This window comes from Schistocerca piceifrons, chromosome X, assembly GCF_021461385.2.
Source record: "Schistocerca piceifrons isolate TAMUIC-IGC-003096 chromosome X, iqSchPice1.1, whole genome shotgun sequence".
Lineage (NCBI taxonomy): Eukaryota > Metazoa > Arthropoda > Insecta > Orthoptera > Acrididae > Schistocerca > Schistocerca piceifrons.
In genome coordinates this window covers 141121951-141141249 of record NC_060149.1, presented here as the reverse complement: position 1 = coordinate 141141249, position 19299 = coordinate 141121951, and the positions used below count along the sequence as shown (strand labels likewise).

The following is a 19299-nucleotide window of genomic DNA, read 5'->3' as shown; positions in this document are numbered from 1 at the left end:
CACTCGGAGTTTTTTAACACTAGGCCTTACTGTGGTGTACAGTGCCCTGGTGGAGAATCTGCCATTACAGTGGGATGAATATCTCCATTGTGCTCTCATGCCAACCAAATGAATCCATGAAATCATGCACAGCTCTTCTTTGAATCTTCTCTTCTCCAGACAGTGAGCAATAATCAAGAAGCAGTCAAATGTGGTTTGTGTAAACTACTTTTTTCATGAATGAATTGCATTTCCTAGTGAGCTTACAAACATTGGATTACGACCTAGTGGATGGTGCTGGAAGCTCGTTGATGCTATTTGACCAGACTGCTGATCTATGTAGGGAAGTTATAACACCATAAAATTGTAGCCAAATGGAGGAAGTCTCGCAGAGGATTGACACTTGGTGCAATAACTGGCAGTTGACCCTCAATAAAAACAAACTAGGATGATCAGGTAACTCATCTTGGAAGTTGGGAAAATGCCAGACTGAGATTCATTGGAAAATTCTAGGAAACATAATAATCCGAGCTTATAAAGAAACTTATTGGCATTTGTTCTCCTTGTGCTGTTTTCATGACTGGTACAGGAAACAGGATATTAAAATGGTATAATGCTATAACCTCTGTTACATTCTGTAAGGTGCTTTAAGAAGTGGAGATGTTACATTTAGATGTAATATATGAGATGAATTCTGTGATGCAATCCTTGACACTTCTGGAGGTAATAAATACCTTTTAACACTTATTCTTTGTGTCTTATAAAAATGAGTTTAATTAAAATGAGTGATTTACTCATCTCTCAGAGCACAGCACATAATTGATTATTAGGCCTTTGGTGGGTTTCTCTGACCTAAAACTAAGTAAAAAAATTTCACATGCCCATACCATATGTACTATGGTATATGAGAAGCCACTTTTTGCATGTAGCACATGCCTGATATATTCTAGATGGTCTTAAATTTATTTACTTCTACATTACAAGTTGTGTTTCCAACTTGTGAGAGAAGCTAGCTGTCTTCCCCACTTCACCTAATCATTTAAACAAACTGCAGATTGGTCATTAAATTCAGTGATAAGCACCATTGGTGAGCCACAATTTGCAGCTGACTGCACCAGTGTACTTAGTAACTGCTGACAGAATTTTCTCCACATGGGCCTGGGAGGGGAGGGGTGGAGCGAGGCCCACAACAAACATACAAAGTGCACTAGGCCTCCTTTTCTGACCTGACATAGCTATTAGATTTATGCGTAAGTTCATAGTGTACCATATTTACTCGAATCTAAGCCGCACTTTTTTTCCGGTTTTTGTAATCCAAAAAACCGCCTGCGGCTTAGAATCGAGTGCAAAGTAAGCGGAAGTTCTGAAAAATGTTGGTAGGTGCCTCCACAACTAACTTCTGCCGTCGAATATATGTAGCGCTACACAATCGTGCTTTGCAGGCATAAAGATAAATACTGGCGCCAAAACCTCTGCATCAGTAAATAAATTAAAAAAAAAAAAAAGGTGGAAGACGAGCTTTTTTCTCTGCCCCGAGTTTCGACCACTGCATTTTCATACATTATCCAACAAAGTAAATACAAATTCCATATTGTTCATCTTCGAATGTAGCAGCATTTCGCTGTACTACGAAAATCCGACTGGCAAGACTGTTTGGGATGTTTGTCAATATGGCTAACTCTACGTTCTGAATTTATTCCTACATGTGAGAAGAGATGGTTGCTAATGGGAACTTTTGTGAATTGTGAATCACATGCAGTATTCTCTTCACAATAAGAATAATATGAATATAAACATTTTGCCATGTATTCTTTCGCTTAAATCCTGTCTGCCTAATAAACTACGAAACTAGAGTGAGACAACAGCAAACGTGGTAGAATATACATATCATGTCATGTTTATATTCGTATTATTCTCATGCCTAATAGTGATACAGTCAGAAATGAAGCACAGCAATTGACTAGATTTTTGAATCTAAGATGACTCTAATTTCTGTGCAGAATGTAATGCACTAAAGAGGCGTCTACAAAGATTTTCAAACGGAGAAAAATTTTCGCTGAACTCTCGTTCAGAACATCTTCTATCATACACAGTCTATTATTTGGTTCTTGTTGATCATTATCAAAGAAAGCAGCAGTGTAAGTAACAACAAATAGCAGCTTCTTGCCATTGTTTTGCTAATGAGACGATTCCCCTCTCTCTTTTTTTTTAAATTGTAAGCGGCGGTAGCGTGCACGAAAGCAAGCCATGCCGCGAGCGGCGACGGGGCGTAAACACTCATTATCAGAGTGCGGCAAACAATGCATGACACAGTACAGTGATTCATTTTCAGCTTAGAGTGACGTAAATACCTATAACAAAGAGAACGGCACTTATCAGATCAAAGAAAAATAAGCAATTGATTCAAACCAGACGAAGCACGTGAATAAGGAAGGGTACCCGTATAAATACGGATGGAGCACCTGACGCATAGCAGTGGCTACCTGGTAAAGCTTAACTGCGAAGCTTATGACTCGAACCAAACTACTGTAGCTGTATCGTCATTCATTCGACCTAAATTGTGCCTCATATTACAATGGACCAACTTTGTTTTGATTTGGAGGTGTGGCCTAAAACTTTTCTCTCCCCTTGAATTTCGAGTCTCAAATTTCAGGTGTGGCTTAGATTTGGGAAATTTTTTTTTTCCCTGATTTTGAGTCTCATTTTTCAGGTGCGGCTTAGATTCGAGTGCGGCTTAGATTCGAGTAAATACGGTATTTGTTTTGGAGTTTGTATTCCAATTTTCCAATTGCTATCGGTTTATGTATTGATTGTCATTTTTTAATTTGTAGTTGCTATTTGAGTTTACATTTTGCCATTTGGAGATACTGAGAGGAGCTGACAACACTAGAAAATGGAGTGCAAAGTGGAGAAATTGGAACATGTCTGACATAGTCTTCTGTTTGAGTTCAGTAGAGGGTTGACAACAGCAGAGGCAGCCAGAAACATTAATGTCCTGTATGGGGATAATGCCATTGGACAGAGCACAACAAGAAAATGGTTTTCTCGTTTTAAGGATTGTTTCGACATTAGTGACTCTCCACATTGAGGAAGACCTTTAGGGTTTGATGAAGATTCTTTGAATGCATTAATTCACAATGATTGATGTCAATGTACTCGAGACTTGGCAAATGTGATGAACTGTGATCATTGTGCGACATTTGCATGCAGTTGGGAAGGTTCAGAAATTGAGTGTATGGGTATTATATGCTCTAAGCCAAAATCGCAAAAATCAGTGAGTGGCCATACCTGCATCTCTGCTTGCTTGTCATCAATTGGCTCATGATCAACACTGACCATTCCTATTCATTGTTATTATTGCTGACGAGAAATGGTGTCTTCATGCTGACGTAAGGAAAAGAAAGGAATGGTTGAGCCCAAACAAAGCAGCAACTTCCATACAAATACCTGCACATGTCTACGAAAGATAATGTTGTACATCTTGTGGAACAATGGCAGTGTGGTATACTACAAATTACTTCCCCCTAGGTGTACCCGTCACTGCTGATATTTATTGTCAACAACTGAAATGTCTTGCAGACTGTGACAATGTGATGTACTACAAATTGCTTCCCCCTAGGTGTACCATCACTGACATTTATTGTCAACAACTGAGACATCTTGCAGAGGCGGCACAACAACAACAACAACAACCAGAAAGACTACGTGAAGTGTTGTGACTCATGATAATACCCACCTGTGTTCTGCTAGACTAACAAATTGGGTTGGGAAGTCATTCCACACCCACCTTATAGACTTCATCTTGCAACCTCAGATTTTCACTTTTTCCACTCTCCATCAAACAACCTTCAAGGAACTTCCCTTCTGGATAAAAATGCACTCGTAACATGGCTCAGTGAGTTCTTCGCCTCAAAGCCATGGGATTTCTGCAGTCATAGAATCGAAAATTTACCCCAGGGTTGACAGACTATTGTAAATAGTGAAGGAAAATATATTATTGATGACTATAGTCCCTATTATGTGTTGTGTTTTCTTAAACTTATGGAAAAATTCTAGGAACTCAATCGCCAACCCAATATTTTCCTAAAGGGGCTTGGTTACCTACTCAACACTGAAATTCTGAATTCTGAATATACCCCCTCTCTGTGTTTGTGTGAACCTACTTTCTTGATTCATGGTCTTGGTAGACTTTCCTATGTGCTTCCCAATTATTTACATTTCCCTACCCCTTCCTCTCACTTTCTGGCTTTAAAAAGTAATGTTCTTTTCACCTTTTGTTCACGTGAATGCTTGTTGTCATCTGGCAAGTAGAAGTTGAATCATAATTCGTGGTATTTATGTTTCTGTGTTCTTCCATCTTACTTCAGTATTATCACTTTTTTGTATATAAATATATATTCTTAGTGATAGTGTTTTAGCAGTATGCCTGCCTTGTTTTAGTAGTGACCACTAATGGGATGTTTTAAAACTAATCTATTTAGCTGTTTCAGAGTTTCACTCACATGTCCAATCCATTTGTAGCAGATTAAAAGTCTGTGCCAGATGGGGACTTCAACCTGGAACCTTCGTCTTTGACAGCCTAATGCTCTCCCAACCAAGCTTTCTAGGCATAACTCACAGCCTGCCTCCTCAGGTTTATATCTGCCAGTACCTCTCCTACTTTCCCAAAATGCCCTGTAAAGTCTGAAAAGTAGGGGAGAGGTACTGGCAGAAGTAAAGCTCTGAGAATGAGTTGTGAGTCATGCCTGGATTAGCTATCCAGTGGGACATTTGCCCACAAAAGCCAGGTTTGAGTCCTGGTCTGACACACAGTTTTAGTGAGCCAGGAAGTTTCTGTTCACTGTACCCTCTGCTTTCGAGTGCAAAATCATTCTAGATATACTGTTTCTAGTACAACTTAAACCCCATCCTTGTCTTTTAATTTTTCATAAGTTTTGTATTTACAGAGTATAGCTGTATCGGACTGTTTTGTAACCAGCCTATTGCTTGAAATCATAAATTTTGAACGCTGTTCACATGTGTGTCTTTCCTTCACCACCACCCTCTCCCTCCCACTCCTCCCCTCCCCCCCCCCTCCCCATTTTCTCTCTCTCTCTCTCTCTCTCTCTCTCTCTCTCTCTCTCTCTCTCTGTGTGTGTGTGTGTGTGTGTGTGTGTGTGTGTGTGTGTGTGTCCCTCAATGCTGGGAATGATTCTAGTTCTAACAGTGATGAGTTATTTTCTCTTATTTATTGCAAAAATATTCCTTCTCAATTTAATCCATTTCAGAGTGCTCTGTATACATGATTATAGTTCTTTTAACATTATCAGAAGTTTTATCTGAAATTACTGCAGGATTCTGGGCGATCAAGTGACTCGAGTTCAGTATCGCACAGCCGCACATCACTGGAATCAGGGTATCGTCTTTTAGAATCTCCACACCATCATCACAATCACCACAGCCACCGATACACAAACCCAGCTGGCCTTTCCCCACCACCTCCGCAACCTGCTGCAGATCACAGACATAGAGAAGCTGGCATGGGCCTTACTCTGTCTACAAGCACTCCTCTTTTCAAGAAGAAACCGTTAGGAGAAGCAAATTCACAGGTAATGGTCCTCGAAGCTGCAAATTTGAAGTAGAAGCTGGCAAAAGGAATGAGTATGACTTGAATGTTTTGAGTTTCTTGCTTTGTCTGTTTGTTTTTATGGTTTAATACCTATTTTGACTCTTTTTTGAAGCATGTTACCATCTTGAATGGTCTCCAGCCAACTATATATAGCAAATTAAATGGGACGAGGAGAAGGTAAATCTTGCATGATTAGAATAAAGTTCATTTGTTCAAGATAATCTTTGTGTCAGACAACTGACTGCAGATATAAGTTTATACAAAGGTACTTTCTCTTAAAAGACATTGGTCTGTTATAACATATTTCAGTGTTGAAAGGTGGTGTTCAGCCATAGAACACAAGAGGTAGAGGAAGGAACAGAAATAGTGCAAATATATTAATCCATCTGAAGAATGACCGAAACATTACAAGCAATTGCACTCATAGCTGCCTTAAAGTAAGTCATTTCTACAACATGTGTTGATTTTTTGCAGATTTAAATTAAAGGCTTTCAAAATCTGATTCTGCTCATTAAAGCTACTGAGTAGAGAAAATATTTCACATGAAATGATAGTTGACTTACAGTATGGTCTTAGATTGACAAATGGGCACCTACTGATCTCGTTTGCAAGCCAGTAACCCTTGTGAAACATATGGAGTTGAAGCATTTCCTAGTTTCTGAGGACCAGCAGACATTCTTTGTTTGAGGCAGGGCGTAAAGATTATGTTACGGGGAAAAGAGGAAGTGAGAAATAAATGCAAGATTTAATAGTGAAATGATGAGAAATGCAAACTTTTCTTTGGAAAAGGGTCATTGGAGACTTGCAAGTATTGTATCAGTCGTGGATTGACTTGTGTACTTTGTATGATTTAACAATGTCAATGACCTTTGACCTGTTGAATTTGAGCTGACTCAACTGGCATGAGAGGAAGAGTAAAATTGACTTTTTTTGCCTTCTAGCATCAGTACTATTTGTGTGTGTATATATATATAATTTTTCCCACGTGGAATGTTTCCTTCCATTATATTTATATATATATATATATATATATATATATGTATGTGTGTGTGTGTGTGTGTGTGTGTGTGTGTGTGTGTGTGTGTGAGTGAGAGAGAGAGAGAGAGAGAGAGAGAGAGAGAGAGAGAGAGAGAGAGAGAGTGAGAGAGTGAGAGTGAGTGAAACACGTCAGGATATGTATGTATCCTGAATGTAGGAATGTAGTCTTCCGTGTTCTGTGTCATATCATAGATTAATTAAGTTCGCTCAGGGAAGCAGGACTGTGGCTCAGCAGACTAGTACATTACCTCTTGTGAGACAAAAATGAACCTTATAGCCCCTCAGGATAGAAATTCCATTAGCTTCGACATGCTGATGGTGCTAACATCAAATATAAATTTTTAAGAGTGTGATACGGAATTTCATATCAGGCTGTAATAACAAAGATCAGTTGTAAGAAAGGGCACATTTGTGTTAGAATATCTTCAGAACTGTAAAATTTTACTGGGCTGCAAGTTCTCTCCTTGTGCAGTTAATATGATTTAAATAGCTTTAAAATACCATTTATTCAGTTTTTTAAATTTATTTTTTAATTGAAATAAGTATGTTTCATCACCAGTTTACATTTTCAGAAGTGACATTGGTGGATCATGAAATAAGAGTATTCAGACAACTGATTTGCTTGATAAAAAGGGTGAATGAGATTAAACAAACCTTTGGAAGTTTGCAGTAGGGACCCTTGAATGAAACACATCTTTTTTTTACACTGCCCAGCTTGGTTCAAGAAATGCCTTAGATGATAGTACTGATAGTGCCACACACATGGAACTTATCACATGTCTCCACCTAACCATTTCTCTTTGTAGAATTATTTGCTTATTCTATTTTGCAGGAATAGGTTCACTTGTCTTGGGCTCAATTGTGAATTCAGGGGATATGACACATTTTAGCATAGAAAGGGCTGTCTTCAGTTACCAACACCTCTTCCTAATCTGCTTTGTTCATATACTTCTCTCACAGGAAGATGCAGGTGTGGCCCTTACTGATAGCTTCCCATAGTGAATTGCGCAGTGATCAAAGGGAGACATTTGTAATAAATATTTCCTTGTGTGGACAATATTCAGGATGTATTGCAAAACCTTCTAGCACTATTAACATTATTGCTGAATTTTAAAGTTAGCAGGTGGCTGTATAAGGAATGCTACTTACATTTAATGACTAGACAGGGCGTACAGTGTAGTGTTGGTACAACTGAGTAGTTTGAACAACATACTGGCCAGTTATTGTTTTTTCATTCGGTAGGTTTTTTCAGTGGAATCTAACAACTGATTGAAATCGTCTCTACTGCCATGTCAGTTATAAGAATATTTTGCACTCACTCTAAGAGTTTGAGTTGTTTCATTTAATGTGAGGCAACCAACTGACAAAGTCTCTGATGTTACGTCAGTTACATCAACGTTTTCATTCAGTCTCCAGGTAGGAGTGTTTTCACTGACATACTTGTTCAGCCTTTCCAGTCATACATGAGCTGCGACTCGGATTGCCAACTTATTTAAAGACATATGATGTCTCTTATTTCAGGGAGAGTCAGATACAAAATATATTTCTAAAAATTCAATAATTCACTTTTGATAAATGCTGAGGTGACATGAACACACACACACTCACACACCTATGTTGTGCCAGCTGGATTCACAATGCTGGAATTATGTTTCGACAGATGAGGGTTGTGTCGGGTATGATGAATAGGAGGAGGGACAAAGAGGCAGGAGGCTGGAAGAGAAGTTGGGCATGGGTAGCTAGTGATTCAGAGGGAGATAGCAGGTTGGCTGGCTAGCAGTGTAAAAGTGAAAGGTGGCAGGTGCATTGGCTAGACAAGTGATGCACAGGTACAAGAGCCAGCAGGGTCCAGTGCATGATGAAGGTGATGTGGAGACATGGGTTGGAAGGAGTGACAGGCCAGAGCAAGGGGAAACTTGGGTGGAGGGTGTTGGGACAGTGTGTTAACAGAGATTGAGGCCAGGAGGGTTATGGGAGCGAAGGGTGTGTTGCAAGCATAACTTCCATCTGCATAGTTCAGAAAAGCTGGTAGTGAAGGGAAGAGTCCAGATGCCCATGGTTGTGAATAACCATGGAAATGGAGAATGTTGTGATCAACTGCATGTTGTGCCACAGTTTGACAGTGGGCATCATTATTGTGGACAAGTGTTTGGTTGTTGTATTGACATTAAAAGCTGTGCAGTGATTGCAGGATTGCTGATTTCACAGTTGGCCCTGCCTCTTATGGGGTAGGATAAGTCTCTGACAGGATTGGAGTACGAAATACTGCGAGGGTGAATTAGACAGGTCTTGCACTTGGGTCTTCCACATTAATTTGATCACTGAAGGTGAAGGATGTGGTTCAGCTGTTCCAGTCTAGGGTGATATTGGTGCTGAGGGCTACACTCTTTGTAACTGGTTCTTGTGGTTGATGGGGGATTAGGGGTCTGGGAGGATATGGCCTGGGAAATCTGTTTGCAGGTTGGGGGATGGTGCCTGTCTGTGAAGGCCCTGATGAAACCTCCATTGTGCCCAGAAATGAGGGACATCCTATATTTGTGTGTCTGTCTCTATCCTGCTGCTTGTAATTCGGTTCATACACACACATGGGGAAACCTTGCTTCTAAACTAACCAGATAGTCTGCAGTTACCTTTTTTATGTAATTATAAGACATTATTTAATATGTGTGCACATGATAATTCAAAATGAACCTTCAGTGGTGTATATATTGATAAAATCTTTAGTGTACAGTTCTACACAAGTTGTTGCACTTTTTTCCTCGCAAAATAATACGCATCTCTGTATGTGTTTATTCTTCTTTGACGTAAGTGGAATCTTCTTCATGAATTTTCTTTCTGTGAATCAATCAGGTATTCTTGTTTTCGAAGGCCACCCACACTGATTTCAAACAACTCAGAATTTAAATGCATTTCTTATTATCTACCTTTGTCTTTTCACCTATTTAACAGTAAACATATGACTTGAATATTCATCCGTCTTCTGGAAAAAACAAAAACAAAAAAAAACATGTTGCATTTAGTAGTAGATGTTATTGAAATATAGGGTTTTTAAAAGAGAATGACCTGAGTTTGTATGATAATAAGTATGAAACATGGGAAGTGCCAGCAAGAATAAGTGTGTTGTTTGAATGGGTGTGGCCTAGAGTTTTTGAAAATCACAGTTAGATGTCAGTGTGTCTTCTCAGTTTGCAGTCAGTCTGAAGTGGTGCCACTCAACAGAAGGCATTTTGTGTGCTACAGTTTGCAAAGAGTGAATCAGTGATTTTGGTCCAGCATGCTTTTCGTAGACATTTTGGCATTGATCTGCATGCACCCAAAAACCTTCGTCGTTGCCATTGCCAATTTGAAGAAACGGGATGCTTGTGCAAAGGTAAGAATCCAAATCAACCTTGCACTTCTGATTACATTGTGTAGAAAGAGTTTGCCAAACAGTTGAGAGAAGTCCACAAAAGTCTACTAACCGCACGAGCAGAGAACATGCAATGCCTCATACACTATCTGGCGAGTGTTAAGGCATTGTTTAGTCGATAAACCATACTGTCTACAATTAGTGCAAGCTCTTTGGGTTGGTGGTAACTAGTAAACGGGTGGACTTCAGCAGTGCTCTGCTGGAGGACATGGAAGACGATAAATTTTTGCCACGGTTTATTTTCAGGCCAGAAACAACATTTCATGAGCATTAAAGTAAACTGACATAACAGGCACATATAGGGATTCCAGAACTCTCATGACATTATTGAGCACGAAAGAGACTCACCTAAATTGAATGTTTCTTGTGCCATTTCTCATGAAAAAGCAAACAGTCCCTTCTTCTTTGAGCAAAACACAGCAACTCGAATGAGCTATCTTCAGATGCTGCCAAAGTGGCTTTTTCCACAACATCAGGAGGACTCTGAGGACTTCCTCTTCCTCTTCAACAGGATGGGGTCCGTCACACTGGCAAACAACATATGCCAGTTTCTCAATGACACTCTGCCTCAATGCTGGATAGGGTGCGTAGGATCCCAAGACACTGCACTGTATTCCTGGCCTCCAAGATCACCAGACATGACCCCATACAATTTTTTTTGGGATGTGTGAAGGAAAGTGTGTTCATCTCCCCTTTACATCATGACATAAAAGAAGTGAAGAACAAAATAAAGAGTTGCCACAACTTCTGTAAAAGCAGATACATTGTGTAAAGTTTATGACAAATTTAGGTATCATCTAGATGTTCTTTGTGCTGCAGCTGGTGGACAATCAGAGCCTTTGTAACAGCTTAGCTAAAACGTTTAAGATTTTGGGAGTATTTTGCAAGCAATCCCATGTTTATAGTATGTTTTTATCAATAAATATGGAGCTTTGAAATCAGGTTATTCTTTGTGAGACACCCTGTATGATTTTATGGATGGCTTCTTTCTGATTTTGATTAACATCTGTAACACAGTAAATATATAAAGCTTCTCCATACCAATGTCTCTCCCACTATGAGACCTTGAAGGAAATTTTGTATGATACAGCCACCAAACATGTTCTCAGTAGCTTAACGAATGGTTTCATGTCCAGTTATTGATCTTTCTGTAAACCCTCACCCCCCCCCCCCCCCCCCCACCTCTCTCTCTCTCTCTCTCTCTCTCTCTCTCTCTCTCTCTCTCTCTCTCTTTCTTTCCCCTTCCCCCCCCCCCCCCCTACCCATACCTGTACCCCTACTCCATTGTAGATATAGGCACATAAACATATTTACATACTCTGATTTCTTCCTCTTGTAAGATCATTATTCACAAGTCATGGCAGCCTAAGACTTCTTTCGTCATTCTTTTATCTAATTTAATTTTTATGGTTCCTCTGTAATACAAGCATAACTGGGAGTAATGTTTTCAGAATCTTCTTCAAATACATGTTCTACAGATTGTGATACTAACTCTTAATGTGCTGTAAGATATGTGATCTATATTTTAGTATGTGTTATTTATGAACTATACGGATGGAGACATACGTGGTGTGCAAGTCTGCTTGCAGTTTTTCAATTTGGAACAGTTATTTTGCTGTGTTTAACGTCTTGTGATTCTAATACATTATTGGTATAATATTGAAGTTTTTGGGTTAAGGCAAATCTCCAATAGGATATTTTGTAAGTGTGTGTCTTACTGATTCACTGATAGTGTAGATCTGTATCAAAAGCATACCAAAAGTACGTTACTGCCTGACATCTCCTCCAGTATGAAACCACTCTGCATTAGTGCACTCAAAGGAATTTTTTAATCATATAAAACAGTTTTGCATGTTATATCTTTAGACTTTTGCACTAGTGTTTTCCACCTGAATTATTAGTGGATACCAAATTGAGTTGGGTGTTCTGTAGCTTCTGAGAGTAACCTGGTAAGTTGGTTTCTCCATATATATGAGCCTGGAAGCCACATTACAATGTGGGACAGAAAGTACTTTCCAGAATGAAATTTTCACACTGCAGTGGAGTATGCGCTGTTATGAAACTTATTGGCAAATTAAAACTGTGTGCCGGACTGAGACTCGAACTCGGGAACTTTGCCTTTCGTGGACAAGTGCTCTATCATCTGAGGTACCAAAGTATGACTCAAGACCTGTCCTCACAGCTTCATTTCTGCCAGTGCCTCATCTCCTACTTTCCAAACTTCACAGAAGCTCTTCTGCGAATCGTGCATAACTAGCACTCCTGGAAGAAAGGATATTGCGGAGACATAGATTAGCCACAGTGTGGGGAATGTTTCCAGAATGAGATTCTCACTCTGCAGCAGAGTGTGCGCTGATACGAAACTTCCTAGCAGATTAAAACTGTGTGTCAGACTGAGACTCTAACTCAAAATCTTTGCCTTATGTGGGCAAGTGCTCTACCATCTAAGCTACCCAAGTGCGACTCATGACCTGTCCTGACACCTTCAATTCTGCCAGTACCTCATCTCCCCCAGCCGCCCGCGAAAGGCAAAGATCCTGAGTTCAAGTCTCAGTTCGGCACACAGTTTTAATCTGCCAGGAAGTTTCATATCAGCCCACACTCTGCTGCAGAGTGAAAATCTCATTCTGAAAACATCCCACAGGTTGTGGCTAAGCCATGTCTCCGCAGTATCCTTTCTTCCAGGAGTGCTAGTTCTGCAAGGTTCGCAGAAGAGCTTCTGTGAAGTTTGGACGGTAGGAAATGAGGTACAGGCAGAATTGAAGCTGTGAGGATGGGTCGTGGGTCGCACTTGGGTAGCTAAGATGGTAGAGCACTTGCCTGCGAAAGGTAAAGGTCCCGAGTTCGAGTCTTGGTCAAGGATACAGTTTTAATCTGCCAGGAAGTTTCAGAAAGTACTTTGTTTACCATACATCATTATCCTCTGTTCACGTTACGTTTGTGTATAGTATGTGGAAAAAGGCTATCAATAAGCCGTAAGATGAGCTCGAATCTTAGATTGTATCATTATGCAGGGTGCATACGACTCGGGACAACCGGGAGATCTGGGAAAAACCTGGGAATTTTTTCATCCGGGAGAAAACTGGGAAAAACCCAGGAATATTTTAGGATTCTGGGAATTTTTCATTGTTTTAGTTTTCAGCAAAATTTTTGTAACTTTGACTGGTAAGAACCAATACTCTAACAAAGGATATAGGATATTACTGTATCTCACTACTGCGGAATAGTACTGCAGCAATAAAACATGAATGAGGGGGGGGGGGGGGGGGCCGAAAATAAGACTTAAGTTGCACAGGAAATGCGCCATGTACAACATCAAAACACAGTTAATAAAATTTTCTCAGGCTTCCAGCTGTGTCAGGTGGTTAAAATCCCACAAGCTTTCAACCGAGCTCTCCTCAGTCATTGTCAAGTGGTAAGAATGACTGCTGTGTTGCTGTGGCCGCGTCATTATATAGCATAGGTCCTTACACCTATGCTATCCAGAAAAATCAGCTGTGGCAAAACATGCCTTAGAAAATAGACACCGAATTCTATTCAATGACACATCTGTTGTTATGAGGATGAAGGGATTTTGGGATAGCTTCATAAAAGAAGTTATTGAAATAGAAACCTCTGAAAACACCATCAACAAGGACGGCGGTTTGCAGCTCAGCACAGCTTGGGACCCGACCATCACGAGGTTAAAACGGGCGCGATGGACACGGGATGAAAACATTACCATATATGGCAAGGAAGAGAGCACTTGTGACATCACAGCCAGCTGTGTGGCTATATAACGATGCAGCCACGGCAACACAGCAGTCATTCTTACCACTTGACAATGACTGAGGACAGCTCGGTTGAAAGCTCGTGGGATTTTAACCACCTGACGCGGTTGGAAGTCTGAGAAAATTTTATTAATTCATATCGCCACAAAACCATGCATTCATACATCAGAACACAGTGCTCATACAAGCATCTGCCAACAGCAAATTGTGTCCAAGGCTTTAGGAAGACTGTGCAGTGCCTCATGACAACAAATTGCCTCCAATGAGCATGACGTCACAACTTCTTACATTAGATTCGTTTGAGCAGTTGCGAGCGAGTTCATGCGCATGCGCAGTTGAGTCGCATACGAGTAGTACTTCCCAGCGCACATTGGTCTGTTGACTGTTCATTTCATTTTGAAACGCATCCCTGTAGGATTTTGAACATTTTTGAACAAATTCTGAGTTGATTTCTGAATGAATCATAAGTTGATTTTGGAATGTGGGCATATTGTACGTGATGTCTCTGCCAGGGGAATCCCCATCGCATCTAGAAATAAACTTTCCTGCAGACAAAATGGGGCGGGACTACATGAGCTGAACAGGATAAAGCAGAATGGGCGAATGCCAGTTGCTGTTTATATCGTTGACTGGGTTTGCGAATGATCAGCATTGTTATAATTACTAGCAAAATCCATAGGTTGAGACTACCAGAGTGGAAATAAATGAGTAACAGGGATAAGAGGTAAGAAAGATTATGTATTATCTTCTCAGTGTATCCAAGAAAATGAAATTTTGACAGAAAAGTTTTGGCCAGACTGTTACACTAGTAAAGGCCAGTTGTACAGTCCGCAGATAGCAACCGCTAAAGTTCTGTTCTGGGAGTAGCGCGGAAATCGTGTTGTACGAACACTTAATAACGCCTAACCGGAGAATATATGTGGAATAACTAAATCGGTGATTGTGGCGGGGTTAGTGAAGTTAACCGGAGAATAAGTTTTGACACTGGCAGGAATAGTTACAGAATTAGTGATGACGAGGTTGTTTGTTAGGATGAGGAAGGAGAAGAAATGGGAACATCACACACATTTGGGAAAAATATGATGATTCCAAGTTTATTTAAAAATTTTGTACTACTACTTTTCGATCTCATACTTGAGAAGCTGGAGTGTATGAATGAAATGTGAAACTATTTCCTAACATAAAACTTTTTGCTTGTAGGTTGGCCTAATAGTCATTTGATATTGGTTCTTCGTGAATTATATTCTGTGGTGTTCCAGTCTTGGTTACTATTTGTATTCCTTATTAGACAGCAACATTTCATTTTTTTCATGTAGTAAAATGTTTGACAATCTTTGATGAGATAATAGATTTTTTCCCAGAATGGGAAGCACTCCATGTAAAGCTGTAGCAAGAGTAGGGAGGAAAAAAAATGCTAGGACTTAAGGATTGAAGAAATGTGTACTGTCTTGCTTGTCTCTTGTCTTTACTGGTTTTATGTATCCTGTATTTAATTTTGTGTCTCAAAACAGCAATAAAGAGTGCAAATTTTCTGACCAGTTCTTGTTCTTCTGGTTACAAATAATCCCATCCAATATTAATTGCAAGTTTTTTATTTACTTATTTATTTATTTTTAAGGAAAGAGGGGCAGGATGTTAACCTGGCCGACTGGGACCAGGAGAGGCACCACAGAACATTTCAATTTCCACTGCCTTGAATTTAGTTTGATGGCATCCAGTACAAAATATTATACGTTTGAATTCTCCAGAGTGAAGTACAGTGACGTGCAATAGAAAAATGCTGTGTGAAGAGGCGTGCACTTTGGCACACTTATGATTAAATAAAAGTCTCACATTTCCTCGAACACACATGCTTTATGTCTCAGACTCTTCAGAAAGATGTGTGCTACAAAATGAACATATTTTTTGAAAAGTTGCCTTTTTAAATTTTTGGCGTCCTACCTCAAACGCTCAAGGGTGGGGCGTCCCTATCTTGTATTTCCCCGGTTCACATATCTGGGTCTGATGCACAGAGCAGTCGGAGTTGTAGTGGGGAGGTGGGTAGTCTCCACGTGATCCATGTTTACGTTTAGTGATTTTGCTGTTTCCTCTTCATCTATTGCTCTCATGTCAAATGAAAACAAAACGGATTTCTGTGACTGGGAGCTGTCAAGTGAATTAAAATACATTCGCATAATTACAGAAGGCTAAAATTTGTCATTAGTTTCAGACTATTTTATTTCCAGCTTTCTGACAGTCGAGCAGTAATCACCTTGCAGAACAATGAAGTTATTTTTGTTGGTTTGCTAAAGAAATTTGGCTTTTATTAATCTTTTCCACTGAGGCAGTCAATTTATTTGAAACAAAGTGTTTAATTCCACCTTATTCGCTAGTTTTAACTGTTCACTGAATTTCAAGTGCACGTTTTCACCTTCTAGCACGTTTGGCATTATGCCATAATAAAGAACCAAACATGAGATAATACAATACTGGTACACCAAGAAAATTTACATCCAAATCTGAACATGCAAATGTGCACTTTAAGCCAAATTATACATTTTAGTATGGTTCACGAAATTCCGATGCTCTTGGAGTATCCTATGATGTCTTGTTTTTTTTATGTCGTAATGGTAAGATCTTTTAATGTTTTACATATACGAACATTTGGGCTTCCTGCGTCATCATAGCGGTACAAGTGCGGTGATGCCTGTTATCTGTCACTCTCTGGCAACTGCTAAAATGAACCTGTTTCTAACAGGTCGTGGGAAAATATTGCGAACAATTGTTTGAAAGGCGTTACTTTCAAAGTAAATATCCTTTTATGCAAAATGATCTGTGTGCGAGAATGTACGATGGATTTCTTAAATCACAGAGCATTTGACTTTCATTTAAAAATCAACTCTTTGAGGATGACCATTTAGAATAATTTCGAGCCCAGAAGATCAAACATTTACGTCATTGTTAAAAATTTTACTGGCACATTTGTGTAATGTATCTTAAAGTGTAACATGCGCAAAAAAGATCAACATTATATGTGAAAGCTTAGCATCTCTTGCAGCTTATTAATCTTTGAGACTAATATGTGAAAGCTTTTCTTTTCTTATAGCAACATTATGTATATTAATTTAAACCATTCATGTTTCCTATTTCTGTGTTTGCACTATGGAGCAGTGATGTTACTATTGGCTGACTACATCACGTGTCCTGTGCCCTGAACATCCGAACATCCGCTGTCATCGGCTGGCGAGATCACGTGACATGAGCTATGACTGGCTTACAAAAGCGCATCACAATCAAAATTTCAATGCTTCAGAAAGTAACATGCGGTGTTTGGTGGAATTTGAATTTATACTTTCATAACACGAAAATATACAGTGTACATGTTGCTGCAAATTAAACATCTATCCAAAACGTGTTTTTTTTCCCCTGAATTTCGTTTCCTAAAGCGCCAGGAAATTCTATGCTGATGTATAAAACCATAACCATTCAAAGGATTGATAAATTTTACGGTTTCGCAGAATAGTATACTGTCACTTAACATGGAAAAAGTGTATTTTCACCCCGGAGAAAGTTTATTTTTTACCGAGAAATCCAGGAACTTTATTTCCTTTTTCACTTATACACCCTGTTATGGTAATTTTATCAGATACGTGTGGCAGTAAGTAATATATCACTTGATTCTTCTGAACACACATGCTTGCTTGGCAGTGTAACAGTACATCTCTTTGTGAGGACAATGCAATTCTTGTAGTGATTCCAGTAGTGTTGGAATAACACCTCCATGACACACTCGTACTTCCTGACTGAATCCACACTCCATGACACACTCATGTTTCCTAACAGAACCCGCACTGACCAGTGCTGCTCTTCTTTGTATCTTCTCACTATTTTGTCAGTTAATCCTACCTGGTAAGGGTACCAGAATGAGGATCAGTACTAGCAAACCAGTTAAACAAGTGAAATCTACCTCTTTCATGTGTAAATTACATTTCCTTAGGATTATTCCAGTTTATCTCAATCTGACATTTGCCTTTCCTACAATGAAGCTATAACTAAACCATTCTTCACTGTACCCTTCTCCATATCTATCTCTCTCTCTCTCTCTCTCTCTCTCTCTCTCTCTCTCTCTCGCTTGCTCTCACTCTGTACTGTCGGGGAACAGTTTCACAACAATGCTACATTTAGTTTTTATATGCTTGAAACTACTGATGACACACCAAGTATTGGTTTGTGTGAGCAGGAGATTGGTTCTGTGTCTTATCTCTCATTTATTGTTTGTCAGTTACAGTACTTCATCCAGTTGTCTTCAGTATGAAATTTTCAATCTGCAGCATAGTGTGCACTGATATGAAACTTCTCCCCGAGGTGTCCACAACTCTTTTGTGGATATGTGCGGCTCTCCTTTCCTGACTGCATAGCTTCCTTTTCCACATCCCCCCCCCCAATCCTGCCCCGCACCTCCCCCCCCTGCCTCTTCCCTTCCCCTTCTCTCTCTTTTTGGGAGTATGTTTCTTGCCTACGTCCAGAGACGGACGCTTTTAACTGTAAGACATAGTTTCTTTTCTTTGCTCTCTTTGCTGGAAAGTCTCTGTCCTCTCTCTGTCCTTCTCTTTTCCTTGCTTCTTCTTTTTACCCTCTTCTCTGCTGCAGCATTTGAGACCTTTCTCCTTTTCTTTTCTTTGTTCCTCCCTTTCTCTTTCCTTCCTCCCTGTGCATGTCTGAAGGCTGACCCACGCATTCCCACGCATAGCTGGTGACAAGGTAATGCGTAATTTTCCATCCCGGATAGACAAGTAGGACATGTATATACCCCCTGGTAAAGGCCAGGCCCAGGGAGGGGTGATTACCTGAGCCGGTACCTTCCGAGCATGCCAGTTGGCCCCTCTGTCTGTTTCTCGGGAGGTGTGACCTGAGGTGTGGACAATCACTTAAGGCAGGAGTGCCCTCAGAGAGGGCCCCCACGAGGAAGGAGCACGCCATCAGAGATGCTGGTAATCATGGGGAATACTTTCGCAATGGTTTCCTTTACTTCTACAACTTCTGCCCACAAGAGAAAGCTAGATGAGTCTCAGCCACAGACAATTCTCCCATCAGTGCCAAAGTTCCTAGTTGTTTCTCGGTCTGATGAAGGTCAAGACTTCACAGTCAACCCTTTTATTATTCAGAAAGGTGTCGACGCAGTGGCAGGTCCTTTAAAGTCTTGTTCCCAATTTCAAAATAGCACCTTCTTGTTAGAAACAATCCGTGTCCTCCAGGCACAAAAATTGCTGCAAACTACACTGCTAAACACCTTTCCTGTCCGGATGGAGGCGCACCATACTTTAAATTCATCCCGCAGGGTGGTTAATACACACTCACTCAACGGATTATCCAATGAGGACATTCAACACTACCTGCCTGACCAGGGCATAATGGCCGTACATCGAGTCATGACTTGGTACTCTTTTCTTGACGTTCCACAGAGTTCAACTTCCATCGAACATTAAAGCAGGATATGAGATAATTTCAATTCGCCC

At 40.0% G+C, this 19299-nt stretch overlaps 1 protein-coding gene across 1 annotated transcript in view; it reads left to right on the top strand.

Moving 5' to 3' along the window:
* Positions 1–19299, top strand: part of LOC124721938 (filaggrin) — a 345545-nt gene that overhangs the window by 204657 nt on the left and 121589 nt on the right. Inside the window, exon 6 of the mRNA XM_047247096.1 lies at positions 5313–5567. Coding sequence (XP_047103052.1) covers positions 5313–5567 — 255 coding nt within the window. The remainder of the gene's footprint in view (positions 1–5312; positions 5568–19299) is intronic.